Raw genomic sequence first — 24097 nt, 5'->3', positions numbered from 1 at the left:
CGTGTATCTTTTGGTCACTCAATTATGTTATAAAAATGTATTTTCTTGTGATGATGCGGTTTGGTTGAGAGATATTCTCCTCACGCATGCATATATGTTTTTTTTGCTTGTTAGTTTTGATTAGTGTTAATTTCAAATGCAATAAATATGTTAATATAAAACTTGTAGAAACGGTGCTTATAATTAGTGGGTGCGACTTAATTTTTGAGACAAACCATGACAATGGGGTTCGAGTGCGGCAAAGAAACTGTTTCAGAAAGCGATTAAGACAAAAACAAAAGCCAAAAAATAAAATAAACAAGTAAATAACAGAGTGAGAATGTGGTAAAATCTGAAAATATGTTAAAATCAGATGAGGACTTTTATTATTCTGGATTGGTTTTTTAAAACTGTCGGTTGGGTTTAGGGAAGTGAGTTGGCTCTTGTCAATGGGTGCTTTTGAAAACACTATTGGTTGGGTTTAGGGACAGTGGAGGAGGGTGGGTCAGTCGATCGGTCAGTCAGTCTCAGTCGATTGCATCCTCTGGTGGATTTAGGTGAGAACAGCAGGTGCGGGAGAAATTAGAGATCTGAAAAAGCGTACACAATGTGGATTTGTGAAAACAAAAACTGCAAAAAACGTACTGTCCAGAAATGTATATAGCGGTACGTTTTCAAAATTAGCCATACTGGACACATTTTACTCATTTTACTCAATTAAAGATATTAAATATGTGACCTGAGTAATGTCTTGTACTCATCACAGGATCGCTGGTTCTGGCGTTTGCGCAACAACAAAGTTCAAGAAGGCTATCCTATGTTGATAGACCACTTCTGGAAGGGTCTACCTCATCGCATCGACGCTGCTTACGAGAGATCAGACGGAAAATTTGTGTTCTTCAAAGGTAACATTTATGATCCATATCAAAAAAGGCATTAATAGCTTGAAGGGGACCTATTATGCCACTTTTTACAAGAAGTAAAATAAGTCTGATGTTCTATGAGTGTGTGAATTTCAGCTCAAAATAATGTTTTTTAACTCCTTTAAACTGCTCCTTTTAGGCTTTGATCCTAACTGTGCCGTTTTGGTGACTGTCGCTTTAAATTCAAATGAGACTGTGCTCTTTTCTAAAGAGGACGGAGCTACGAATGCCTATGTGTTAGCATAGTGGTAGATTCCAAAACAAGACTAACATTGTATGCTAATGAGGCAGAGATTGTCACTAGTGGGCGGGGCTTTCCTAATCTGATGACACGTACAAAGGGAGAATCTCAATCAAAGTGTTTATGCGGACTGTTTTCATCAAGTGTGATTATAAACAGTAAAATTAATAAATATTTACCATTAGAAGCTGGTTATATTCACAGACTCTTGCCACACAACTGTGTCTAAAATGATTTTTGCATAACAGGTCCCCTTTATCATGAAAAACGCAGCCTCGGGCTTGTTTTAATAACTCTAAAGTCATTTGTAATAACTATAAATACATCCTGAATTAAAAGCCTCTAAATTTAAGCACCGGAATATGGCCTAGATAATAAAATGAAGCCATATCCATTAAACATCTGTTACCTTTGGAACTGATTCAACTCAAAACGCTTCCAGATCAGTCCATTTTTATGTCCCGTTTTAGTTAAAGAGTAAATAAATGTCTGTTAGACGTGTGGATTAATCTCTGCATTTCTCCACCGTGTTTATCCTCCATCGAGGCCCGACAGCCGGAGTCAATGCATTCGGTACTTTATTATTCTGTCTGTTCCTCCTTCTCTCTGGATCTCTCCGTCCTCCTCTTTCTCATTAAATTAGCCCGGCTCAGTCTTTGCTGCGCGAGGAGAGATATTTATAGCTCCAGTCTCCTGCTCTGTGATGCTTCATGAGAAAACAAGCACGCGGGATGCCTTATGGTTATATCTCAGAGAAAATGCACATCAGTATTACTAGATAAAGAGCTGATGAACTCAACTCACGCTGGCTTATCTGTGTCTTATTAACTATATACAATGCATCGCTGTGCTGAAATAACGCTGCAGTCTAAATGCAATCATTGTCTTTTTTTTTTGTGTAAATATGCTTTTTGTGGGTGGGTTACACTCTTTTTTTGGATGTCTTGCATGCAGTATTTAGTGTACAGCAGTAGATAATAGTGCATGCAACTAAAACATTTGAATAAAACAAAAAAGGTCGGTCAGCTATTTTTATTTGTGTTACATTATCTTGTGTCTAGCACTGATTTCAATGTTGGAATTGGTGGTAGAAACGTGGGAAAATAAAATGCAAACTGGGTCATTTTCAGGTTGTTACACTACCTGACGAAAGTCTTGTGGTCGATCCTAGTTGTAAGAGCAACAAATGATAACTTGACTTCCAGTTGATCATTTAGAAAAGTGGCAGAAGGTAGATAGTTCAGATGAATCATCTGTTGAACTGCATCCCAATCATCACAAATACTGCAGAAGACCTACTGGAACCAGCATGGACCCAAGATTCTCACAGAAATCAGTTAAGTTTGGTGAAGGAAATATCATTCAGTATGGGGGCGTGCGAGAGATCTGCAGAGTGAATAGCAACATCAGCAGCCTGAGGAATCAAGACATTTGTGCTGCCCATTACATTACAAACCACAGGAGAGGGCAAATTCTTCAGCAGGATAGCACTCCTTCTCATACTTCAGCCTCCACATCAAAGTTCCTGAAAACAAAGAAGGTCAAGGTGCACCAGGATTGGCCAGCCCAGTCACCAGACTTAAACATTATTGAGCATGTCTGGGGTAAGATGAAGGAGGAGGCATTGAAGATGGATCCACTGAATCTTGATGAACTCTGGGAGTCCTGCAAGAACGCTTTCTTTGTCATTCCAGATGACTTTATTAATAAGTGATTTGAGTCATTGCAGAGATGTATGGATGCAGTCCTCCAAGCTCATGGGAGTCATACACAATATTCATTCTGCTTCAACTGCACCATGACTTTATATTCTATACTGGACATTATTTCTGTTAAATGACAAGACTTTAGTCTAATCAAAGTCAGATCTTACTGTCCTAATTAAATAATTAAAAATCAAGGCATGATCATATTTTATTTGGTAAAATAAACGTAATCTAGAGGCCTTTGCCTTTCATATAAGCCACTTCTGATACCAAATGAAAAGGCAACATGACTTTTGTCAGGTGGTGTAGATTTTTAGATGTTGTGAAAATAAATAGCTTATTTTTGTGTTGTAGAAAAGTTCATAATTTGTCATTCACTAAAAATTCACAGTACTCAACTCAATTTTGATGTGAATTATTTAATGAAATGACAAAATACCCGATTCAGGGATCTCAGTGCAGCCACAAATGAGTCATTCATTTTCATTTTGAATCTTTATACTTTGCCAATATCCTTTAATACACTTGCTTATAGCCATTTCTCAGTAAAATCATTTTTAAAAATACCATTTTTAATATCATTTTTTTCTTTTACTGATCTTAAATCAGAATTTCATGTTTTGTTTATATTAATATATTTTGCTGAACAATGGTAGAACATAATTTCACTCATATTTTGACTTTTTGTTTTTTGTTTTGTACATAACATGATAAATCTTCACGTTTTGTTGAAAAACTGCATAATGGACAGTTTTTATTAATATTTTATTTTAATTAGCAACATCAAATTCACTAATATTAGGCCTTTTTTGTTGCAGAAATCTTTCTTCAAGATGCAGGAGTGTACTATCATGGTTGATTAAAATAATAAACTGATGCAGAAGATTCAATAATAATCATATTTTGGCATTTTGTAATAACACAAAGGCCTGGTTTGTCACTTTAAATGCTCAAGCTCTTTAAAGCAGGACTGACTCTGATTGGCTGTTAAAAAAAATTTCTCAGCTGGAAAAATAATAATCCTGAAAGTGATTCCAACAATATACATTTTCTCTGCGCTCTCTTCTTTCATATTCAGAATGATTTAATAACTATATCTTCCCCATATACCCTGCAAATTAAAAATGTAGCTTACATCAGTGCCATTTTCTGTTAAGGGTGTTTCTGAGTGCAAGTTAAATTATTTGCCATACATGGACTATAAATTTAAAATGTGAGGTTAATTTAATATGAGAACACATTACATTAATATATGCACCTACATCTGACTGAAAGCAGGTTGATGCATTTACATGTAAAATCTGTGTATCTTAGGCTGCGTGTCCATTGAGTGAGTGAAAAACGTATGCTCAGCACCAGGTTATGTGGCCATCATTATAAAAACGCACTCCTATTGAAAACAACAGTAAAAAAATTATCATATTTTGGTTTTTAAAACATACAGATACAATATTGTACCTTCATCAAAGGTACATATTGTCACGGATTGGTCAGGCTCTCACGATCCCCACTCACGAAGATCACCATCACCTGACTTCTAATGAGCACACAGCTGCATCACATTCACGAGCACCAGATAAAAGCACAGCACTCCAGTCGCTCATTGTCCGGGCTCGTCTCGACGAAAGCGGACAACTGAGCGACCACTCAGCGTAGTCATCCTCAGCTAAAACAAACGCTTTACTTACCTGTTCTCTTTGTATTCCTCCTAGTCTTCCTGGTCCACCCGAATCGTCCTGTCTTCCAGTCCTTCCAAGTCTGTGTCATCCTCTGTCAGCTGTATCTGGTGTGTGCTGTCCATCCTCGTGTATTCCTGTTACCCAGTCACGGAGGAAAAGACCCCAACATCATTCCTGATCCTCCTGGCTATCCTTCATGTGCTCCTTGTTGTCATTTAATAAACACCCTAACGTTTCCTTACCTCTGTCTCCTGTCCGCTTCATAACAGAAGCCCGGACCTTTAACGACGACAACATGAGCACCCCCGATCACTTTCAAGAGCTGGTGGACCAGTTGAAGCGGATTCTACAGCCACCAGCTCCACTTTCCAACGCACCACCAGCACCGAGCACTTCCGCCTCCACAGTTTCTTCTTCGGCCCTTCCTTCCAGTCCCATGGCCCGACCAGCGCCCTACTCAGGCGGAGCGGGGGAGTGCAATGGTTTTCTGTTACAATGTTCCCTCATATTCGAAATGCAACCTTCTCTATATCCCACAGATAAGTCAAAGATCGCCTACATCGTATCACTACTCTCTGGGCCTGCACTTAAATGGGCTGAGACGATCTGGAACCAAGCCGGGCCGGTCATGAATTCCATCACTACCTTCACGGAGTATTTCAAAGAGGTGTTTGGACGTTCTGATGGGGAAGTAGCCGCTGGAGAGCAGCTGTATCATCTAAAGCAAGGTACTCTATCTACACAGGAATATGCTCTCCGGTTTCGCACTCTAGCAGCTGCAAGTGGATGGAATGAGAGATCGTTGTTGACCACGTACCGGCTCGGCTTGGAACCCACTCTCCGAATCCAGCTGGCCACATTAGATGATACTATGGGTCTGGAGAGATTCATCCAACATTCTCTCCGATGTTCCGATCGTCTCCGTTCCTATCAACAGGACACCATCACCCCCTCGTCTGCACTCCTCCAATCGCCTGAGTCAACAGCCTCTCCAGAACCAGAACCCATGATAATAGAGTCTGGAAGACTGACATCAGCGGAACGACAGAGGAGGCTGACCCGGGGTCTGTGTCTATACTGCGGTGTCAGTGGACACACCCGTATGGAGTGTCCCCTTCGTCCCATTCGGACTTCAGTGAGTGTATTCAGTACGAATATTGAACAATGTAAACCACTTACTACCACCGTACAAATAACTACTGCCTCTATTTCTCTCCTTGTCACAGCCCTCATCGACTCCGGGTCAGCAGGGAACTTCATCTCCCAATCCCTCTGTCGTCAACTCCACCTACGTACTGAGGCGTCCTCGCATATATACCAGATACAACCGATAACCCAGTGTACTCGATCTTCGACCCGTATCCATCGACAATGCGAAGACATCCTTCTTCAAGTGGGGTTGTTACATCAAGAGAGGATTCAATTTCTGGTTCTGGAGGGTGCAAATATGGACATCATTCTAGGGCGCCCGTGGCTGGTGAAGCACGATCCCATCATCTCTTGGGGCACAGGAGAGATAAAGAAATGGGGATCTGGATGTACACCTACCTGTTTTCCAAATCTCCCTCTTCAAGGTCGGAACCCCATTTCTTTGTTTACAACATCGGTCGAGAGTCCTCCTGAGAAGCAGTCTATCCACATTCCTAAGGAGTACAGCTCCTTTCATGATGTCTTCTGCCCCAAGAGAGCTTCCCAGCTACCGCCGCATCGGCCATGGGACTGCGCGATCGACCTAGTTCCAGATGCCCAGTTGCCAAGAGGTAGGATCTACCCGCTCTCGCTTCCAGAGAATCAGGCAATGGAAGATTACATAAGGGAGGCTCTGAGTCAGGGGTACATACGTCACTCAAAATCACCAGCCGCCTCAAGCTTCTTCTTTGTGGCCAAGAAGGACGGAGGGCTGCGTCCATGCATCGACTACAGGGTCCTAAATAACGGTACAGTAAAATACCGATATCCCCTTCCTCTGGTACCAGCCGCTTTGGAACAGCTCCGAGAAGCTAAAGTCTTCACTAAATTGGACCTCCGCAGCGCGTATAATCTGATAAGAATACGTGAGGGGGACCAATGGAAGACAGCATTCGTGACCCCTACTGGCCACTATGAATATGAGGTCATGCCTTACGGTCTGGTCAACGCCCCCTCCGTATTCCAAAACTTCATTCATGAAGTCCTCCGGGAGTTTCTTCACCACTTTGTAATAGTGTACATAGATGACATCCTCATTTACTCCCGGAGTGAGGCCGAACATCGCCAACACGTTGCGGAGGTCCTACACACATTGAGAGAACATCACCTCTACCTCAAAGCGGAGAAATGCTCATTCCACCAGAAGTCGATTCATTTCTTGGGATACATCATTGACCAAACCGGTATACGTATGGATGGGAAGAAAATTGAGGCTGTTCTATCCTGGTCAGAACCCACTTCCATTAAGGAGCTCCAGAGGTTTCTTGGGTTTGCTAACTTTTATAGACGGTTTATCAAGGACTACAGCAGGATTACATCACCTCTCACTAATCTCCTCAAGGGTAAACCCAAAGGACTGGAGTGGACCAAAGAAGCAGCCGCAGCCTTCCGCCTTCTTAAGAAGGAGTTCACAAGGGCCCCACTCCTGACTCATCCTGACCCAAATCTTCCTTTCGTGGTGGAAGTGGACGCATCCACCACCGGCGTCGGGGCAGTATTATCCCAACATCATGATACACCGCCCCGACTGCATCCCTGTGCCTATTTCTCTCGGAAGTTGAGCCCGGCGGAGCAGAATTACAGCATAGGAGACAGGGAGCTTCTAGCAATCAAGCTAGCCTTGGAGGAGTGGCGTCACTGGTTGGAGGGAGCCAAACATCCGTTCCAGGTGATCACAGATCACAAAAACCTCCAATATATCAAAGAGGCCAAGAGACTATGTCCACGTCAAGCCAGATGGTCACTTTTCTTCTCACGTTTTGATTTCTCCATTTCCTATCGTCCAGGACCCAAGAATCTAAGAGCAGACGCTCTCTCTCGTTTACACGAGCATCACGATCATGAAGAACTCCCAACGAAGATTCTTCCCGAACACATCTCCATTTGTCCGATCACCTGGAACGCTCCTCCAGTCGTTGCCACTCCGGAAGCCCCTGCTCCGCCGGGATGCCCTCCTCATCGGCAGTTCATACCACCTGAACACCGGGTAGATCTGATCCACTCCTTACATACCTCGCTAGGCACTGGACATCCAGGGATCAACAATACTCTCTCGCTAGTATCCCAACGATTCTGGTGGCCAAACATGGCAAGGGATGTGAGGCAATATGTTCAGGGCTGTAAGGACTGTGCCCAATCCAAGAGCCCACGTCATCTACCCGCTGGAAAGCTCCATCCCTTGCCGATTCCGAACCGTCCCTGGTCACACCTAGGAGTGGACTTTATCACTGACCTCCCCTCGTCAGAAGGTAATACCTGTATTCTAGTCATCGTAGATAGATTCTCAAAGTTTGTCAAACTAATCCCTCTGAAAGGTCTTCCCACAGCCTTTGAAACAGCCGACAATATCTTTAATCAAGTCTTCAGGTCATTTGGTATTCCAGAAGATATTGTGTCGGACAGAGGTCCACAGTTCATCTCACGTCTATGGAAAGCCTTCTTCAAGCTCCTAGGTGTGGCCGTCAGCCTCTCTTCTGGATATCATCCCCAAACCAACGGGCAGACAGAGAGGAAGATTCAGGAGGTGGGACGGTTCCTGAGGACCTTCTGCAGTGGTCACCAGAGCTCCTGGAGCCAGTATTTGGGCTGGGCAGAATATGCCCAAAATTCACTGCGGCAACCCTCCACCGGACTCACGCCATTCCAGTGCGTCCTGGGCTTCCAACCACCGCTCTTTCCCTGGGATGGCGAACCATCTGATGTCCCCGCAGTGGATCACTGGTTCCGGGAGAGCGAGAGAGTCTGGGACGAGGCTCATCAACATCTGCAGAGGGCAGTCCGTCGAAGCAAGGTAACCGCCGATAGAAGAAGGTCTGAAGAACCCAGATACACACCCGGACAAAAGGTGTGGCTATCCACCCGGGACATACGCATGCGACTGCCCTCTCGCAAGTTAAGTCCCCGATTTGTTGGTCCCTTCACCATCGTGGAACAGGTTAACCCCGTCACCTACAAACTACAATTACCCTCTCACTACCGTATTCACCCTACATTCCACGTATCACTCCTGAAACCCTATCACGATCCTGTTCTTCCCTCCACAGAGCCTGACCACGAAGAGGAACCCCCTCCTCCACTGCTCCTAGAAGAAGGAGCCGTCTACGCAGTGAAGGAGATCTTGCGTTCCCGACGTCGTGGTGGCCAGTTGGAGTACCTGGTGGACTGGGAAGGGTACGGCCCCGAAGAAAGGACATGGGTTCCCAGAGCTGATATTCTCGATCCTAGTCTCATGGTGGAGTTTCATGAGAGCCACCCTGAGTTCCCAGCGCCTAGAGGCAGAGGGAGACCACCACGGCGTCGGAGGTGTCGGCCCTCAGGAGCGGGCCCTGGGGAGGGGGGTACTGTCACGGATTGGTCAGGCTCTCACGATCCCCACTCACGAAGATCACCATCACCTGACTTCTAATGAGCACACAGCTGCATCACATTCACGAGCACCAGATAAAAGCACAGCACTCCAGTCGCTCATTGTCCGGGCTCGTCTCGACGAAAGCGGACAACTGAGCGACCACTCAGCGTAGTCATCCTCAGCTAAAACAAACGCTTTACTTACCTGTTCTCTTTGTATTCCTCCTAGTCTTCCTGGTCCACCCGAATCGTCCTGTCTTCCAGTCCTTCCAAGTCTGTGTCATCCTCTGTCAGCTGTATCTGGTGTGTGCTGTCCATCCTCGTGTATTCCTGTTACCCAGTCACGGAGGAAAAGACCCCAACATCATTCCTGATCCTCCTGGCTATCCTTCATGTGCTCCTTGTTGTCATTTAATAAACACCCTAACGTTTCCTTACCTCTGTCTCCTGTCCGCTTCATAACACATATCTGATCCATTACGGTACCACTACAGTGACAAGACACTCTGTACATTAACAGTGTCGAATGTGTTCATTCAAGAACTATTTAAAGGCATTTTGCTAAATCCAAAATGGGTCAATTTATTTTCAGTAAATATAAAACATCAAATGCATTTATTAAATAATGTTTTTATAAAAAAAGTTTCTTTCTGTGTAAATGCAGCTTTTCCATTTACAATAAAGAATAAAAAATACTTTAACATAAATCAAAAGATCTATTTTTTGCTAAGTATGTCACAAAATTGTTACAGAAACACATTCTCCCATCTACAATATAAAACTTTTTTTCTCCAATTTTCACACAATACCTTTGTAATCACTTAACAGTTCATTTAATTTACTTCATTTTAAAGTAGAAATAGAATTCTGCAATAGTATTGTAATGAGATATGCACAATGTTTGATTAGTTTTACAATACTTAAATGTCTGCATGAACACTTTGCATATGCAGGACTTTTGCCAGCTCATGTGTGTAGTGGAAAGCAAACGCCAAAAGGTGTGGATATCAATAAAGAAACTGTATTTATCAGAAAATGCTTATAATGTTTATAAAAATGCCTTAAATGTTTAGTCTACAATACCTATAGTTTTGTTTTACCAGTTGTTTTGTATTATAGAACTTAATAATTAGTGTATTATTTGCGTTTAAATAATGATTCATGTTTTAATATGGAAATTATTCATAAAATCACTTTGCTCGCCAGTCATATTTATTTTCAGATATTGTAATAAAGTAGGAGTTGTCCAACACTTATGTACCTTTATTATGATAACAATTGTGCACCTTCTTTTCAATTGTACCATAAAACTACACAACAGTATCATTTGTAATTGTTAATCTATCTGCACACTCCTGATTATTAATATCATCCTCTACATATATTCATTTATTGTAAATCTGTTCATAGCTAATACAACCTGTATATAATGTTGATAGTACATCCATCTGTAAATATTACCATAGTTTTTCTATAACTGCACTTTATAATTTATACCTATATCCTGCACTTGCTGCTATTGCACTGCTGGTTAGACCGAAACTGCATTTCGTTGCCTTGTACTTGTACATGTGTAATGACAATAAAGTTGAATCTAATCTAATCTAATCTAATAAGAGGTCTTTTCTGTACTATATAATGTACAACTTTTACAAAAGTACAAAACTGTTTTTAAGGAACATTATTTGTACCACCGTGTGCCTTTTTTCTGAGAGTGTATGGTGCAGATTTGTTTTTACCTATAGTACTGATATAAAATGATTTTTTTTTTTGCACATATACACATTTTTAACCCTTATGTCTTGTTGATATGTCCACTCTGGGCTGACAAAATTGGCCACTACTTTGTCTGTGTTTCAGCAAATGGAAGGATTTTTGGTGACAAATCTTATTTGACACATATTTTGGGAGAATGCATTGAAATTTTTCAAAAATTTAACAATACACTCAGGGCAAATTTGCTACCCTTTCATTGGGTTGGTGGCTGTTTTTGCCCCATTGACTTCCATTATAATGACATTTTTTGATTGCAAAGCCTTGACACCATATTAGCATGCATTCTTGAGTGTTGCTGGTTTTCCCTGTTGGAAAGAGGTCACATTTGTCATTTTTACTGTTGATCATCAGTTGCAGTGCAAAAAAAGCTTAGTTTCTGGCTTAAGATTATTTTGTTATATGGAGTAAAACTACTTAGTAAAGTACAATTCTTGAGAAAAACTACTCAATTACAGACTAATTATAATTTGCTACTTAATACTACTAACCTTTGCCTCTTGTTTTGACTCTAGGGGACAAATATTGGATCTTTAAGGAGGTTACAGCAGAGCCCGGTTACCCGCACAGCCTGGTGGAGTTGGGCAGCTATTTGCCCAGTGATGGCATCGACACAGCCTTACGCTGGGAATCGGTGGGAAAAACCTACTTCTTCAAGGGTGACCAGTACTGGCGATACAATGAGGAGAAGCGCACCACTGACCCGGGCTATCCCAAACCCATCAGCATCTGGAAGGGCATCCCTGATGGGCCACAAGGAGCCTTCGTCAGTCGAGAAGGATGTAAGTTATTGAGTATAGAATATCTTATTTATATTAAATGTGGAAATCAGACATGTATACAGTAGGCAGTTCCTTCTCTATGGTTTGAGAAGTTGCCTTCTTTTTAATCAGTGGAGCATGGGTACTTATCACAACTTTAAAAGCCATTATTGAATACTTGATTCTGATTGGTCAGTCAGGACATTCTAAGGCAGTGTTTCTCAACCACGTTACTGGAGGACCACCAGCACTGCATGTTTTGAATGTCTCCTTTGTCTGTCACACCCAGTACAGGTCTTTCAGTCTACTTAGTCTGCTAATGAGCTGATGATCTGAATCAGGTGTTTTATTAAGGAGACAGGGTAAATGTGCAGAACTGGTGGTCCTCCAGGAACGTGGTTGAGAAACACTGTTTTAAGGTATGTTATTCCCAGATGACAACCACTGAAACTAATAACACTGGGTACTTTCAATCATCTTGACTTTCAGTGACTGTGTTCACATCCATATTTATATGCTTGTCTGTCAAACCGCTGTTTTTTGAGTGTTTGGCGCCATCTTGTGACTGAATAACACATTTGTTAGTGTATGCTCCATTCAGCCGTTTTCATTTCTGCTTTGCATCAAAGAAGTAATCCAATATATAACGGCTCAGAAGAATGTTTTGTGTACATCCTGGAGGTTGTTACTGCAGAATAAACCCTTGAGCAGCACCTGAAAATGGTCCCAGTTAATAAAACTAAGTAACAATGCTGCGTAATATCATTGCACCTGCTGCAGCTATGGTACGGCAGCAAATTTCCTTGATTATTACGCCAGAATGAGAGCATAGTTCCTAGTCGTATCAACCTAGAAAACAGGAACCATTAATTTTCCATCATTCTTAGTGCACAATCTAACTAAAGAAGAGTCAAGCTTTAAATAGGCGTTTTAAATTTTTTGAGATGCTAATGGTCTAATCTGATTCAATGATTGATGCTAAGCTAAGCTAAAGATTCTCCCGTCAAACCTGGGGAATGAATAAATGGATTTAAAAATGGCAAAACTCAATAGTTTAACACTAGGAGACTTGTAAATGAAAATGGAGAGAACACATTTAGTGTTTCTTTAACATGCAGCATGTTTGAGCTCTTACCATAAAACTAGTTCTTTACACAGGACCTTATAAATGTCTTTGAATACAATACCTTGAGGCGTGGTAACTGTAGTATAAGTTGAATAATTGACTCTGGTCCATTGCATTATTACAAAGTATTGTAACAGCATAACCAGGTGTGCACCGTGCATTATTTTCTAATAATTCAATGGCATGTCATCAGTTATTCCTTACTTTATGAGTACATTCAGTGTTTGTATAGAGCATCACTGTGTTTTATCATCCACTATTGCTAGCATTTCTTTTGCTGCAGCATGCTTACAGAATGTGTTTCATTGAGTAGGCAGTAGTAATAAATGCATGAAGGTCTTTGTAGCCTTGTAGAGTAATTGATTAGTGTTTGTTTGGCGCAGCCTCTGCAATATTATAGTGTTGACAGTGAGTGTTTTGGCTCTGACTCTTCCTCTGTGGTGATCTGATAGCAGCTTTGAATTGGCACAGAGTGTGGAGGAAAAGACAGACACAACTTTTGGGTATTATAATTCAGTCACAATCGATGCAAGATTACAAATGTAGTCAAATGGCAGATGAGTGATTCCAGATACTGTTGTAATGTTTACTGTGGAGAGACAGCTTTTCTGAAAATGCAACTGCTGTATTATATTCAATATAATTGCTGATATATAGGCTTTTGATGGAATTCAGCATGGATTGATCAAAGATTTGAAGACATGATTTAATACTTTTGAAAGAAATCTATCATGCTCTCCATGTATTGTGCTGTATTAATTTGATAATAAATACCATCAAACAGTAATATCGTGAAATAGTTTTACAATTTAAAATAACCATTTTCTATGTAAATCCATTTTAATATGTAATTTATTCCTGTGATTTAACACTGAATTGTTTAGCATCATAATTCCAGTCTTCTGTCTTCAAAAATCAGTCTAATATGCTGATTTGCTGCTCTGTTACTGCTGGTGCTCAGACATCAGACACAAATACTGATAAATAGTGATTTATAAAATTACTTTTGGTTTCATTAATTACACGAAAGTTTAATGTTTTTTATTTGAATGACTTTTGACAATTTTTGACATTATCAGGGTGTCCGCGGGGTCCTAAAATGTATTAAAAGTTGATAAATCAAGTATGAGAAAATTTAGGCCCTTAAAAAGTACTAAAAAGTCTTAATCCCGTTTTTACGAGGTCTTAAATTTTGTTCAAGCGTTGTCCAATTTTTTTGTTCAAGTGTTTGACTCCAAAAAAACATAAATAAATTTATTTTCCTCGATTGGTTCGGGCCGGGTGCATCCGGCCAAGCTCCTCTGTCCGGGTGATGTCAAGCGCGGGAAGGTGATGTAACGCTCTCCACATGTAGCGAAACCATGGAGCAGGGGTATTCAATTGGCGGCCCGCGAGACAATTTGCTCCAGCCCTCCAAATAGTGCGACCAAGACATCAAAAATAAATTTAGTTCAGTCAAAAAACGGCCGCTATAGTGTGACGTGTGAAGTGACGTGTGTCTGTTCAATACAGCACGAGCTGCAGTTGAAGGCTGCACATCACTTATATTGCAAGTCATATCTCTCCGGCCCCTCATTTGGGATGCTTTTCATGAACTGGCCCCCATGACAAACTAATTGAATAGCCCTGCCATACAGCGAAAAAGACGGCAAAATGGCATAATGTTTGCATACTCCTGGTTGGAGAAAGACGAGTTTAAACAGAGGCTCAAGCCAGTCACTAAAAACAACCACATCATTTATTCCTTCAAGTTTTAGTTCCTCCGAGCTTATCTAAGTTCTGTTGCACGGTTGTGCTCCATTGATTTATTTAACTATAACTGTTTTTTAGCAACTGTTTGTTAAGTTAAAGGTTTGATACTGATTAGAACTTGAAGGGGCGACGAGTTCTTAAAATATTCTGAGAAGGTCTTTAAAAAGTTTTAAAAAGGTATTGAAATTTCCTTTAGGATTTCTGCAAATACCCTGAATTATACTGAAAACTCTGCAGAAATATTACATACAGTTAGGTTTATAACTATTTGGACATCGACACTATTCTAACATTTTTGTCTCTATACACCAACACAATGGATATGAAATGAAACTAAGATGTGATTTAACTGCAGACTGTCAGCTTTAATTTGAGGGTATTTACATCCAAATCAAGTGAACGCTGTAGGAATTACAACGGTTTGCATATGTGCCTCCCACTTGTTACGGGGCCAAAAGTAATTGAACAATTGTCTTCTAAGCTGTTATGGCCAGGTGTGTGTTATTCCCTCATTATCCCAATTACAACGAGCAGATGAAAGGTCCAGAGTTCATTTCAAGTTCATTTCATTAGGCGTGCCCAAAACAACTGTTTGGAACATTCTGAAGCTGCGGTCACACTAGAGTTTGTGTGTGCGAAATTTTGTCGTACGGCGCTGCAAAAAAGGGTCGGATTAAACAAGATAATTGGACATTAAAAAACGCAAGCGATTGGTCCATATTTTACATTTCTGTCCAGAGAGGTCATGTTTTGATCCTCGGTTGGTCTCACGCTGTCAAGTGATGCGATTTCGCATGTCAGAGTTTACCAAGCTTAACCTTTGCACTGCAGCAACCTGCGAAACTTGACGGTCTGACGCATTCGCATGCATATGAATGGAAGTCTATAAGAAGAAAAGCCCAGTGTGACCGCAGCTTTAAAAAGAAAGAACGCACCAGTCAGCTCAGCAACACCAAAAGACCCAGAAGACCACGGGAGCAACTGTGACCAAACAACAACTGTAGATGACCAAAGAAGGGGAAGAAAACACCCTTCGCAACAGTTGGACAGATCAAGAACACTCTCCATGAGATATAGGTGTATGTGTGTCAGAGTCAACAATCAAGAGAAGACTACACCAGAGTGAATACAGAGGGTTCACCACAAGGTGTAAACCATTGGTGAGTCTCAAAAACAGGAAGGCCAGATTAGATTTCTAAAAAAGCCTTCACAGTGCTGTAACAACATCCTATGGACAGATGAGATCAAGATCAACTTGCACCAGAGTGATAGGAATTGAATTGTATGGAGAAGGAAAGGATCTGCTCAGCAGTGGTGTCATGGTGTGGGCATGTATGGCTGCCACTGGTTCTCATGTATTTGTTGATGATGTGACAAAAGCAGCAGGATGAATTCTGCAGTGTTTCAGGCAATATTTTCTGCTCATATTAAGCCAAATTCTTCAGAACTCACTGGACGGCGCTTCACAGTGCAGATGGCGAATGACTCAAAGCATACTACAAAAGCAACCAATGAGTTTTTGAAGGGAAAGAAGTGGAATGTTATGCAATGGCCGAGTCAATCACCTGACCTGAATCCGATTGAGCATGCATTTTACTTAAAGACAAAACTGAATGGAAAATGCCTCAAGAACAAGCAGGAACTGAAGACAGTTGTTGTAGAGGCCTAGCAAAGCACCACAAGGAATAAAACCCAGTATGTAAACCATGTGTCTGCATGTACCATAATGTAAATGTTTTTCTTTCCCAATCTTCAGAAACGTAACAGATTTTTGTTTGTAATATAAATGATAATAGCTAGCTTTCTTCACATGTCTGTGAACATGTCAAACATCACAGATTTTAGCGTAGGATTTCTGGAATCTTTTATGATTTACCAAATTTGTCTAGGATGGCCAAATCATGGCTGAAATCTCACCGTGAGAGACTTTAGTTGGCTAACGATGGTTTTGGGGAAACACACGCCTAGTTGATAAATATTCAAGTGTCAAACACAAATCAAATATATCGGCTGCAACTGCATTGCACATTTCTCTTAATTTCTCTGTAGAGTGCTTATCCTATAGTCATGTCATAACCTCAACATGGAGCCTAGGGCCAGGACACAAGATGGAGAAGCCAAGAGGGTTATATGGCCTATTTGTTCATCATTTTTCTGTCACTCACATTTTACAAGTGGGATTTGGCATGTTGTGCTTGACAAGATCGCAAGTAAGAATGGAGAAAGTGCGAGAGGAAGGATGAGCGCTTCATCAATCACACTCTCAGGGGCTGCTAAAGCCTCTTCTTCACTGTATTTGTTTTTAGTGCTTATATCTGGATCCGCTTTGTGAGTCTCTCACATGTGTTTGTTTATGTGGCATTGGCAATCAGACTGACAGCTCTCGGAGGGATTGTGTAACACTGGAACAACTTTCCCAAATACTGTGCCATTGAGTGTTCACAAGGACAGCTATTTATGTGATCATGAATATGAATCGAGCTTTTTGAAAAGGACACACATTTCTGCCTGCTTGTAAATATTTGCTTGTTTTGAACAGCTCTCTACAATTGGTATGTTCATGTTTACAGCTGTTGAAGTTTACAGCTTTAGCTCATTGACTCAGTCAGTTACACCTAATTGTTTTATATACAGGCTTTTATTTCAGACTCCATATTTCAAGTCCATATTACAAATATGTAACAAAATACAAAAACATACAAACATTTTTTGCAATGCTTATAAAACCAGCAGTACTAATTTTGAATTTTTTTCTTTTTTAAATATTTCCCAAATGAAGTTTAACAGAGCAAGGAAATTTTCACAGTATGTCTGATAATATTTTGTCTTCTGAAGAAAGTCTTTGTTTTATTTTGGCTAGAATAAAAGCAGTTTTTAATTTTATTAAATCCATTTTAAGGTAAAAATTATTAGCCCCTTTAAGCTATATATTTTTTCAATAGTCTACAGGTATACAGTGACTTGCCTAATTACCCTAACCTGCCTAGTTAATCTAATTAACCTAGTTAAGCTTTTAAATGTCACTTTAAGCTGTATTGAAGTGTCTTGAAAAATATCTAGTCTAATATTATTTACTGTCATCATGACAAAGATAAAATAAATCAGTTATTAGAAATGAGCTATTAAAACTATTATGTTTAGAAATGTGTTGAAAAAAATCTTCTCTCTTAAAAATTGGGGGAAGAAAATAAACAGGGGGGCTAATAATTTAGAGGGGCTAATAATTCTGACTTCAACTGATATATATATATATACACACACACACATACAGTTGAAGTCAGAATTATTAGCCCCACTGTATTTTTTTTCCCCAATTTCTGTTTGATGGAGAGAATATTTTTTACAAATTACAAAGCACTGCAGTGTTTGGGTGTTCTGTGATTGTCTGAGATAATTAGTCTACCGAAATGTGTATATTTCATACAAACTGAAGCTGATCAGTCAGTTCTTGTCACATGATTCGTTTTGCGCTCCCTGCATTTATTCAACTGCGTGCAAGTCACACACCTCCATTGAAAATAACGAACTTGCGTGGACTCTAGGAAAGACGCGATATGCGAACGGCCCCTAAAAGGGGTCATTGTGATCTCCAACAGTTGATCTTCTTCTTGCTCAGACATGGTGGATTCACCTGATTTATTGATAAATATGTTGCGGATCCATTCCTTGGCAGTTTGCGGGTCCTTTACTGGGCCTTATCCCCTTAGCAAAGAAACTTTCCAAAGATGTCTGTTTCTTACTCATTTTGCTGCTTGTGGGCTACCTTTTGGCGCTCAAGTGACCGAGATGTAAGCGAGAGAATACTGTAATTTTTCAAAATAAAAGATTTTTCAAAATAAAAGATCGTTTTGACTCAAAAAATAAATACAACGAAATAATTAATGATTTCCTCTGAGGCCTGGTACCAATTGATCCACAGACTGGTACCGTTCTGCAGCCTGATGGTTGAGGACCACTGGTTTAAAGTATTAGTATTGCTAATAATTTAGATTAAAAACATATTTCCCTATTGAGGAAATAAAAGTTTTTACTTCCGTAAGCCAAATGTTGCTGTACTACAGCAGATGAGTTCTGCTCATGGAAATGTACTGATGTCTTCTTTTGTCTCTCTTGTCATTTTCTTCTAGTTTATACCTACTTTTACAAGGGAAAGTATTACTGGAAGTTCGATAACCAGAAGCTGACGGTGGAGCCAGGCTACCCCAAATCAATCCTCAAAGACTGGATGGGCTGCGATCAGTCGGAAGTAGAAAAGAACAAGGACCGCCACCTTCCTCACGATGATGTCGACATCATGGTTGCCATAAATGACGTGCCCGGCACTGTAAACGCAATCGCTGTGGTCATCCCATGCATCCTTTCACTGTGCATTCTAGTCCTTGTATATACTATCTTCCAGTTCAAGAACAAAAACGTCCAACAGCATGTGACCTACTACAAACACCCCGTGCAGGAGTGGGTATGACGGACCAGGGGCCTACATGGACCCCAAACGCTTGAGAACACACGTGAGGGCTACTATGCTGAGGTTTGACCAGTGCCTGTTTTCTGAACAACCTTGTCCCAGAACGGGAACAGGAGTCAAGGGAGTATCCTCTTCCCTCCCAGTCCGGACAGAACTTTACAACAAATATTGCAATTTTTTTAAGCATGAGCCCAATAGACAAAACTTTCTGGCCTTATGCTAACCAGGTGAATCTTGACAGTTCGAGGAATCATCGTCAAAACCATTACTTTCTCTTCTCCAGGAGAGATAGAGGAACCACCAATTGGCGAAACGCCAGAAAATCCTCGTCTCATTCTCAACACGAACTTGTACATGAATTTCGAGTATTATCAAAGAAACGAGCAACAAAAAAAATGACTTGAAAACCACGTAGGTAGAAAGGCCATAGAAAAGAATACCAAGGAATCCTTGCAGTCGTTTTTTTCAGTTATGAGGTAAAAGGTTTACCGCTAGCACTCTTTGAAGACACGTTTTTTATAGGAGGCATTTTCAAACAAATTAGCTTCATAACATCAATCTGAATGTTTGGTTGAGTCTTTTCTTTCCTCACCTGCCTACCCATTTCCACAGAGTAGGAAGAACGATTTATAATAACTAGGGCAGTCTTAACACCTCCTCCCACTCACTACTGTACTCTATTCCTTTTCTTCTCTGGCTCTGTTTATCAGTAGGCAACAAAAGAGGATCTTTTTGATCTGATAGCTTTGGCGTTAGGTCTTTAAAGGAAAGTCATCTTGAGTCATAATAGGCGCAATTTGGTTCTTCGGGATCAGGCCTGATTTCTTGCAATCTCGACATTATATTTGGCTTTTATTCATCATGTTATCCGCCGTTTCCTGTTTTGACCTTTCCTTTTCACCAAGTGTAATGTGTGAAACACTGGTGCCAGGCACGAACACGGACTCTGAACACATCTGAGTATGAAATAGCTTTGTTGCCATTGCCTACTACAGGAGATGATCTCTCTCAACGGTTCATCCGTCCTCTTCGAATGAACGTAATACGCTGTGTGTCTTACGTTGAAGTGACTTCAATTTCATGTGTTCGGTGTGGATTGTCTAACACTTAGCTCAGAAATGTCTGTCGGGTGCTTTTATTGGTTCGACTGTGCTGTTTAACAGTGAAGTGTGTTTGTAGCATATTAACGCATCTCTTTTGCTCAAATTCTGCGGGATTGGATCGGACACACTGCACATTGTAAGCAGATGCAATCGATGCTTTCAGAATTTAGAACGAAACTTTTTGGATTAAGATTTCAGTCGTATTTATTAGAAAAGGCTTGCGGCATCTTAATCACAATGTTAAGATGGTAGATTTGGCGAGACTCCCTATACGCTTCACTTAGGTTTATTGTTTGATATTGGGGTTTCACTGATATTTTTGCCTTAACACATTTAGGTTGCATGTAATGAAACCCATTTGATTTTTCTCTGTGGGAAAAAAGCCACTTTTTTTGTTTCTTCCACAGAGAATGTTGTACATATCTTATTCACCGTTCAATGGAGCATGGATCTGCAACAGAAACTACCTGACATCTACTTTTAGGTTTCTAATGTGTCTAAACCAATGGTTTAAGCTTGTATTCAGGCTTTACCGTACTTCTACACTGAGCTGGCTTTATCAGCACAGTATTTGTGACATTGTGTACATCTGCCCGCTTTCCATTCATCTAATTTCGTCAATTTCAAATGAACATGAATGTTTTCTGAAGGTATAGTGGGTATGTGAAAACTGGTTTTCTCTAAGCCCTCGTCTTCCAAAGTAACATTTGACCAGTTTTGGTCTTCGTTAAAGCATTTGGACATTTTTTAAAGAGGAACATCACACTCATCTGAAAGACAAGATAATGGAAACTGAATTTTGGATAATTAAATATTCAAGATGGACGCATTTGTAGCCTGTTGCTTATTTTTTTCATATGCAAAGGCTCACAACCTCCCAAATTTATGGTACTTGCTACATGTTTCCCCACCTTTAGTGAATATAATTAGGGCATATTTTCCCTCAGAGTAAAAAAAATAAGTTATGACTTTATATCCCACATTTGTGACTTTTAAACTGTGTCATTTTGCAGTTGCACCTTTGTATTTCACATTTTAAGCTCACGATTACCTTTTTTAGCTTTAAAGCAGAAACATGCTTTTATAGACTAGTCAAATGTATTTGCCGTATGATTACTTCATGCCCAGAAGTCAGTCCACTGTATGTCCTTTACACATGATATTATGGTACTTTTTGTTAGCAGAATGCTTGGTATAATGATGCTTTTGGTCACTGCTTTGCATTGACTCTAGAATGTTTTATTATACTGTGGAAAAATGTACAATTAGCTTGGTGTTTGGATTTGGTTTAGCTCAATGCAGTAGTACTGTGGAGGGGGCATCATGACTGTGCCCCTTTAAGACATCGTGCCTTGTCTGAAAGTCTGCTTTGGCACACTGAACACTGCTCATTTACATTGATTTCCACCTGGTTGTTATTTCAACAGTGGACACATGCAACTTATCCATTGCTATATTTATTCAATGCCTTTTCTAAAGCGATAACCATTTATTTTAGTTGCCCTCCTTTTTATATAGCGTTCTTTTTGGATCTGTTGCGCGAGCAGCTTGGTCGTGGGTAGAGAAGTGGCATGAAACTAGAGCACATTTTACATGTTTGTGCCCACTTGGGAACGACGCAACGTTATTGTCTTTCACAGACACACATTTTTTATTAGTCAGCTCCGAATCGAGAGCACCTGCTCGCAAAAAACAACAAGCAATGTGTCCGAGAAGAGAGCTAATGTCTCGGGTACAGGAAGTACTGGGTTGGGGGGTATTTTGATGGAACACACTGTGCATCACCAATTGTCTTCCTCGACTCTCAATCTGTCCGATGAGCCGGTGTTGGTGTAAGTGATGGCGAAACCACTCGAATAAGCCATGGACTGAATTTGACAATGTGGCACAATAGTGTGTTCCATATTTAAAGAGGATTTATGTGTTTCTTTGCTATTTCTGGCATCTTCTATAGCAGTTCAGATGATCAGAGTGTTTAAGTATATCCTTCAATGCCAATATGAGGTTGTTTTGTGATCGAAGAGAACTCACTCTAAAACAGATTGTGCTTAAAATGTCAAATTAAAATGTATTTACAGAGTAATGGAGAGACTTTACACATGGTCATGTCATGCATCTCGATTAATCGCTGGTTTTGCATATAGATTTGCCTAAAAATATTTTAGAAAACTATTTAACTTTCACCTAAGAGTGGGTGAAACCATTGGAATCTATTTGTCTCGAGACTTGTCTCATCTGTTGATTTTTCTAGCCATAATAATTAATTTTATGCTGCTTGAGGTTGCAAACTAGTATTTTTTTTTATATTATATTATTTTTTATATTATTTTAATGTTATAGTAATAATCAAAGTGGTTTGTAGAGCAATTAGTTTGACTGTTTGTTATTCTGAGTCAATTCCCACATAAGCAAATGAATCGGAAGTCCTAAAACAATGGCAGTGAACAATCAGCATCGCAGACCGCCAACCTGATTTCACCAAGTAGGACATCTTTCTGGAATAACATGATGATCTTGGAACAACATTCCAATCAGCCAATCAGAATTAAGGGATATGTTTACCGTTTATGTTAAGGTTAGGCTTACGGTTAGGTTTATATACTTCTACATGATTGTCATCCAACTATTATTCCCCTCTGATTTTGTGAGTAATTTACAGTTATGGTTTGTTTAGGGGTAGGGAATAGGTATGGATTACATTTTCCAACAACAATGACGTTCCGGGATCAACACAGATGATAATCCAGTATCGCATCGTACTTGGCAAAATCAAGACGTGCGTTGCAGAATAAGCTGAAAATACAAACGCAATATGTTTGCGATTTTGTGAATAAGTTTTGCGATTCATTTTTTATGATTCTGTAATTCCATTTGGGACGTGTAGTGATTTCTGCTGTGATGAATGCAAAAGACAGCAGCACGGTGGCTCAGTGGTTAGCACTGTCGCCTCACAGCAAGAAGGCCGCTGGTTCGAGACCCGGCTGGGTCAGTTGGCATTTCTGTGTGGAGTTTGCATGTTCTCCCCGTTTATCTGGTTGCTCCGGTTTCCCCCACAGTCCAAAGACATACGCTTTAAGTGAATTGGGTGAACTTAAATGGCCGCATAAAACATATGTCAGAATAGTTACCTAATAGCGACCTCTGATAATTCAGAGACTAAGCCGAAGGAAAATAAATGCAAAAGACATTGACGAACATTTGTGTTAGAATCAGGACTGGCACATGCTTTTCATAATCATTTATTTTCATCCTCAAGCCAAACATAGAATTTCAATCAGCAAAGTGTGCTTCAACAAACATGCTTCCACCCCATTTTTGATCTGATCAATAAAAACACATCTTAAAGGGACAGTGCACCAAAACTTAAATTCTGTGATTATTTACTGATCATTTGATCAACTTATTTCTTCTGTTGAACACAAATGACCATTGACTTCCTTAGTATTTGTTTTCCCTACTGTGGATGTCAGTTTGGAACCACTTAAAGGCTGGTTTATACTTCTGCATCGAGTGATCGGCGTGACCCACGGCGCATACCTTGCGTGTAGTTGTGCATTTATACTTCTGTGTACTGTTTGTGTTGCTCTGCAATAACACTTCCGAAATGCTAGCTGGCAGTCGGGTTATATTCCTCTCAAGTTTCTTCGCTGGTGCTTTGTTTTTTCTAAACGCTACAAGTAGCTAAAACTTGCTCAATCTGGGGCATATACCGGCAGACGTGCTACAACTTTAATCATAAGGTTCAGGGTTCATACACATTTTTACAAAAAAAAAAATTTCCAGGACTTTTCCAGGACTTTCCAGTCAATTTTCATGCCCTATTGTTTTATATAATGTCTACGTATACGTGGTAAATCATAAGAAAAACAATGCACGTTTAAATTTATTACAGCATATCATAAAACATGCAACTATCTCTTTAGTTTCAATTTATTTTAATATCTATGTAAAATAGATGATGCTCACACAGTACTAATAATGTGAGAGCATGTTTTTGGCCAAGAAAAGAAAAGTAAAAACAACTAACCTCCATTACAATATACAGATATTTGT

The 24097-nt window shown here is 40.2% G+C and overlaps 1 protein-coding gene across 1 annotated transcript in view; it reads left to right on the top strand.

Moving 5' to 3' along the window:
- mmp24 (matrix metallopeptidase 24) overlaps nucleotides 1-23847 on the top strand; it is a 79704-nt gene extending 55857 nt beyond the window's left edge. The window contains exons 7-9 of the mRNA XM_056460545.1: nucleotides 746-884; nucleotides 11353-11619; nucleotides 18604-23847. Of these exons, the coding sequence (XP_056316520.1) occupies nucleotides 746-884; nucleotides 11353-11619; nucleotides 18604-18941 (744 nt within the window). The 3' untranslated portion in view covers nucleotides 18942-23847. The remainder of the gene's footprint in view (nucleotides 1-745; nucleotides 885-11352; nucleotides 11620-18603) is intronic.
- The last annotated feature ends 250 nt before the right edge of the window (nucleotides 23848-24097 follow it).

Source organism: Danio aesculapii, chromosome 6 (genome assembly GCF_903798145.1).
Source record: "Danio aesculapii chromosome 6, fDanAes4.1, whole genome shotgun sequence".
NCBI lineage: Eukaryota > Metazoa > Chordata > Actinopteri > Cypriniformes > Danionidae > Danio > Danio aesculapii.
This window is presented reverse-complemented; position numbering and strand designations above follow the sequence as displayed.